This window comes from Otolemur garnettii, unplaced genomic scaffold, assembly GCF_000181295.1.
Source record: "Otolemur garnettii isolate 467f Iridium unplaced genomic scaffold, OtoGar3 scaffold00112, whole genome shotgun sequence".
Lineage (NCBI taxonomy): Eukaryota > Metazoa > Chordata > Mammalia > Primates > Galagidae > Otolemur > Otolemur garnettii.
In genome coordinates, this window is record NW_003852507.1 from 4,793,852 (window position 1) to 4,799,963 (window position 6,112).

Consider the following 6,112-nt stretch of genomic DNA (forward strand, 5'->3'; position numbering starts at 1 on the left):
AGTGGAGGGGAAGTGATGAGGAGATGCAGGGACAACAAGGCCATGAGAGTGGGGGGCTGAGATGGTGTGGAGGTGGGGGTCATTAGGCTTGAGAAGGTGGAAGCCTTGAGACCAAAGCAGCCAGGTGTGAATGTCCCCAGGGGACTGGGGACCGGCTCACAGCTGATGATCAGAGCCAATGACCAAACCGGACAGGGTCGGGGACTTCCAGGGAGAAGGGATATTTGAAAGGTTTTGGTCTAGAAGAGGTGGGCGGGGGAAGGGGACTTTCAGAGCTGTGTGGAGGAAGAGCAGCATTCCCCTGAGAGGGCTCTATGGGTAGCATGTTCTGGGGGAGCCCTGCTTCAGCTAAGATCAGGAGATGGAGGCTCAGTGCCAGGCAGGATCCTTGGCAAGCGGGCTGAGGGATGGGTTTACACTGGTGATGGTGTTCAGCCCACCCCTCTGGGAACATCTGCTCATGGCCATATCATAGTGGGGCTTTGGATTCGTGTAACTTTGGTTCCAGCTCAAACTTTGCCCAGGCCTCGTTGTAAAATCTTGGGCCTCAGGACTAAAAAACACCTAGCAGTAGTATGGAGCTCAGAATGGGTTAGTTTTCTTCCTTTCCCCCTCCTCTTCCCTCAGCTGCTGGGCCGGGGTGGTGTGAAGCAGAACGGGGAAGGAGAGGGGCTGTTCTCGGGAACCCCTCTCCAGGCCTCGGGGCGTGATTGCTCAGGGCTGCAAGGCACTGTTGGAGCCTGGTCTTCTGCCCGCCCCCCTCCCTGTTCCCAGGGGTGTGCTCAGGCCCATCCCTTCTCCTCCCAAGGAGTAGCTGTCTGTGAGTGGACCACCAGGCCTGGTGAGCTGCCTGCCACCCCGAAGCTCAGCTCTGAGCCAGAGTGGCCGGGGCTCTGTGCCCAGCGCCACATGGAAGCCAGGAAGGGGGCTCCCGGGAGGCAGCTGTGCCCACCTGCCGTCACGGTGCTGGCCCTCGCCTCTCTGCTCAGCTGCCTGCCCGCCTCCAGCAAGGCCAAGGTCTACAGCCGCTGCGAGCTGGCCAGAGTGCTGCACGACTTCGGTCTGGATGGATACCGGGGATATAGCCTGGCCGACTGTGAGAATTCCTCTGCTGCTTCCTTCTCCCTGACTCCCGCCCTTCTCCTACCCACCCTCCTCGTCTGTCACTCAAGGGGTTGCTCTGAAAGCTTTTTGAGCCTTAGCTGTCATCTGTAACACCAGGGGTACGTGAGCTGAGTGGTAGAGTTTGCCCAGCCCTGTGTTAAGCACACAGGAAGCAGGTGGCAGGCAGCCAGCCTGGAGTCACCCCTTCTTTCTCCCTTGCTGGTGAAGCTTGGCGTCAAAGGAAATGAACAGCTTTGTACCTTGAACTTAATCATGGTCACGAGGATCAGACGTTCCTACTGAAGTTTAGGAAAGGCAAACTGAACAAATCAGTAATCCCACACTTTTCAGGCTGGTGGCAGCTACAGATAGCCTTCTGCGAAGTAGAGTCACATCTGGACTCTTTTTTTTTTCTCTAGTTCCAGCCCCCTGTATAGGTCCCGCCTGTGTCTTCCTAATCTTGCCTCTAAAAATTCAGCTCTTGTAAATTCATTCATCACACTTATCGGGCCCTGCTGTGTGTGCTCACCAGTGAGGAAGTGGGGAGATTGCTAACCTTAAGAGGCGGAGGACTGAGGCCCAATCCTGTGCCCTACTGTTTGGTAGCTGAATGTGACCGCAGACAGGTCACTGTGCCCCCTTTGAGCCTGAATGGATGCATCTGCTGTAGGTAGGTGGGCACCTGCTTGTATGGGACCTGTTCTTTGAGCGCCCCGGCCTAACCCGAGGGCCTGCGCTCTGCTCTGCACAGGGGTCTGCCTCGCTTACTTCTCGAGCGGCTTCAACACAGCTGCTGTGGACCATGAGGCCGATGGAAGCACCAACAATGGCATCTTCCAGATCAACAGCCGGAAGTGGTGCAAAAACCTAAGCCCCAAGTCCTCCAACCAATGTCGGATGTACTGCTCTGGTAGCCGTAGCCGGGCCGGGGCCCAGGGCTGCTGGCTGGGGTTGGGCCCCTGCACCAGCCTGTGCTTTTCCCTCTGCCTTTATGTCTGAAACGAGGAGAGGGAGATGGGATGAGTGATGAGGGTGGATGCTCCATGAATCTGATTTGGGGTCCCAGAGAAGGAGACTGGCTTTGGTGCCGTAGAAAAGAAGGGGGATTGTTTCTGAGAGCAGGGGCAAGGGAGAGGGTGATGATACCTGTGCTTCTGGAGTGGTCAAGAGGCAGGACCGGATCTGGGGCAGAGGAGGATGTGGGTGTGTGAGAGACAGAGAGACCCCCTCTGGATGCCCGACAACGCCTCCCATTCCCTCATTGTGTGTTTCCATGGCTTCCCATCCCAGACTTGTTGAATCCTAACCTCAAGGATACTGTTATCTGTGCCATGAAGATAGCCCAAAGGCCCGAGGGTCTGGGCCACTGGTAAGTGACTTGGGCTGGAAGGCCCAGGTGGTGTGGCCAGGGCTGGTGGGCAGTAGCAGGGCACTGGCCCCTTTCCTTGCCTCACTTTGGTTTAGGACCCACATCTCCTTCCGTGTTCTCTGAGCAGTGATTGGCGATGGCAGCTGAGGTGGTCTCTCCTCTCCCCTGTTCCCCATCCCCAGGGAGGCCTGGAGGCATCACTGCCAAGGCAAGGACCTCAGTGACTGGGTGGATGGCTGTGAATTCTAGGATCCCCACCAGATGGACCAGACCACGCACAGCAGGCTGGGAAATATGGTTTGGTTCTCCACCCAGGTGTGGGACAGCAAGCCAAGTAATAAAGTATAGTTTAACACTAAAGTGATTCTCAGCTTCCAGTGTGTTTGCAGGTTCCTTGGGGCCCAAGCACCAGATGCTTCCTCACCTCACCTGTCCACCGGGGCTGGCTTCAGGTGGACTCTAAAGAGCTAACTGCAGAAAGCCTGCTGTTATTCTTGGTGGTCTAGGGTGGGCGGATGGGGGTGGCGGGGTCAGTGCCTATTTTGCCCACACCTGGCAGAGTTTGGACCTAGGGTTGCCAGATTTAGCAAAACAAACAAATTATCAAAACAAACAACAACAAAAACAGATGCCCCGTTTTGGATATATAATAAGCGATTTTAAGTAGAAATATTTCCCAAATATTTCATGGGCCATACTTATATTTAAAAAGTGTTTGTTGTACATCTGAAATTCAAATTTAACCGGGTGTCCTATATTTTACTGGCAGCCCTAGCTGAGTCTTGGGTTGTGTAACTCTGACTTGAGAAAGTCCTTGGGACCCTTATTCTCTGCAGCTCTGGCTGCAGACGGCGGCCATTCTGCCTTGGCCCTCCTGCTAGAGACTGCTGGCACATACACAATCTTGCCACCCTGGGGTGTCCCACAGGGAGGGACCGCCGCAGGGGCTTCGGCTTCTTCTCTCACCAGCTCTGCAGTGCCCTCTTGTGGCAGGAAATTCAAGTGTTGCTGAAGGAGACAGTGTGGCCACTTCTGGGTTAAGAAGTCACCATGTGCTGTCCACCACTGCTAGGAGGCGGGGAGGCTAGAGTTGGGGGGCTTCGGTGGCTTTCAGGCAGCAATCTGCACAGCCAGTGTGGTTCTTGCTTTCCTTGGTACTCCGCGGGAGCTCAGCAGAAGGCAGTACTGTTCCCCACTAGCCTGTAAGGTTGGAGTCCGAAAGAGGAAGGTGGGTGGAGCCTCAAGACCACCCTGGTGAATGTGGTGGCAAGAGCAGCCTTGGAGGAGACAGGGTAATGTGCCAGAGGGCTGAGCCCTGAGTTTGGACTTTAAATTCTTCTGGTTTCAAAGAATGTTTTAGGTGCTGAATTGTTTGAGACACAGTTGGTGACTCCTAGGGAGGGGAGGGGACTACAATGTCACCTTCCTATTTGCCATCTCCGAATGCCATTGGGTCACCAAATGCCAAAGGGGTGCTGGACATCCACAACTGCTGAGGCAGACCAGTCTCCTTCCACTGCTGGTCTGGTGAAGGTGGTGATAAAACTTGAGAGCTGCTCATTTACAAATGGGCACCAGTGAAGGACCCTGCTGGGAATGGGGACTTCCTTGACTAAGGGACCTATTACATCAAAGGCTGGTAGGAGTTTCTGTCTTTTAAATGCTAAAGCAAACCCTGTGTGCCTACCACGTGGTGTGCATTATCTAAGTTACACCCTGGAACAACAGCCGTGTTGTAGGGACCATTATGGTCACTATTCTATAGGTAAGGTGACCAGACGTCCTGCTTTTGGTGGGACAGTACTGGTTTTTAACAATTTGTCCCACGTCCCACGGCGTTTTAAAAAAGTCCCGATTTTTGGAAAGAATGCAGGACAAGCTAGGGACTGGTGGGACAAGGAGAAGGGAATTTATGGTTTTCGGCTGCTGAAAAGGTTAATGTAACTCCATTTGGGAATGAAGAGGTTAATGTAACTTCATTTGGAAATGAGAAGGCTATACTCTGCTCCTGGGCAAGGTCACCCAGGTGGACCAGCCCTACTCCTTTGAGCCATAGGCGCCACCCTATACATAATTTTTTAATGTATTATATTTGTAAATTGTACTTATGTTGAAATTAAAAATATATATTACAATACTACTTTTGCATTCTATGAAAATTTTTGTTGCTCCATATAGACCAAATTTTTAATTAAGAACACCCCCCTCCCACCCCATCAATGGTGTCCTGCTTTACCAATGGTAAAATCTGGTCACCTTATCTATAGGAAATAAATGGCCCCATGTGTGGTGTCACTCATTGTACTTTGCTGAGGGGTTCTTATGGTCAACTGGCCAGAGACCTGTGTCCTGTCTGCCTTTGGATGATCTGTGTCCTCTACTTCATTGTACTTCAGATGTCTGCTGCCTACATCACCCAATTGCCCCACTGGGCCCCATTTAGCTCATCTGGAAAAGGAATGCAGAAGGAGGCAGAGTAAGGCTCTTAGGACTGAAGGGAGAGTTGTTGAAAGGATTTGGGAACTCTGGGATGGCATCATGGGCTCAGGGCCACCCACAGTGGAGCTGGGCAAGGGTCAGGCCTGAACAAGGAATGTGGGGAGCCTGGCTGGGTGGTTGCCCTGGAGCAGGTGAAGATGGAGGATTATCCAGGGGAGACTTGCCTGACCTCCCTGGGGAGGGACTACCTGGAAGTGTAGCAAGAGGGGTTGCAGGCTCAGCTCCCAGGCTGGTTAGAGCAACCAGGCTGTGTCCTGGTGTTTCCCTGTCCCTGCTTCCATTTCGTTCTCACCCCTCCTTCTAATTGCCATTAATCCTGTCTACTAACCTTCTTACTGTCTCTGGAAACTATCCCTCTTTCTATTCATATACAGCTGCTTTGAATGGAGCACTCATTGCTTCTTTTCTGGGACAATTGCAGTGGCTTACTAAGATTGTCCTTGCTTCTAACATTGATCCTTGCTATGTCACCTCCTCCTTCAGAGTGAATTTTCCAGCCTTGTATCCTGGCCCTAATCTTTGAATTCAAGTTCCTTGGTTTGATATACAGGGTCATTCATGTCCTAGAATCAGCTGACTGGTACAGATTCATCTCTCAATTATTCAGAAACTCCTGCTGAGTTGGGTCCTGCTTCTGGCTGTCAGTTTCCTGAGAGTAGCATGTTGCTTCAGACCTTTCACCATCACTGACTGTTCTTCTTCTCACTCATTATACTCCAGTTAATAAGCTCTGTCCTATGAGTGCAAAAAGCTATTTGTACCACAGGGCCTTTGCACATGCTATTTAGTCTTCATTCAGCCATTTCCTCAGACCTTTGAGTGGCTATTCCTTTCTCTTCAGTCAGGCCTTGTCTCAGGTATCTGCAAATCTGCCTGCCTGGCAACTTCTACCTATCTCTCAAGGCTTCAGTCAAAGTTGCCTCTAACTCAGCCATCTAGCCAGGCCTAAGTGCATCTCCTTCAGTGAGTGCCCTGTGCCTTGGGAACCTTTGTAGCTCTTGCTGCTTGGGTTTTTGCATACACATCTGTTGTCTACCTTTGTCCAACTAGAGTCTGTGTCTTTTTTTTTTTTTTGAGACAGAGCCTCAAGCTGTCCCCCTGGGTAGAGTGCTATGGCTTCACTGTTCACAGCAACCTCCA

The 6,112-nt window shown here is 52.0% G+C and overlaps 1 protein-coding gene across 1 annotated transcript in view; it reads left to right on the top strand.

Moving 5' to 3' along the window:
* SPACA3 (sperm acrosome associated 3) overlaps window positions 1-2,722 on the top strand; it is a 3,512-nt gene extending 790 nt beyond the window's left edge. The window contains 5 exon segments of the mRNA XM_003803993.2: window positions 815-905; window positions 908-1,096; window positions 1,856-2,014; window positions 2,395-2,473; window positions 2,656-2,722. Of these exon segments, the coding sequence (XP_003804041.2) occupies window positions 815-905; window positions 908-1,096; window positions 1,856-2,014; window positions 2,395-2,473; window positions 2,656-2,722 (585 nt within the window).
* The last annotated feature ends 3,390 nt before the right edge of the window (window positions 2,723-6,112 follow it).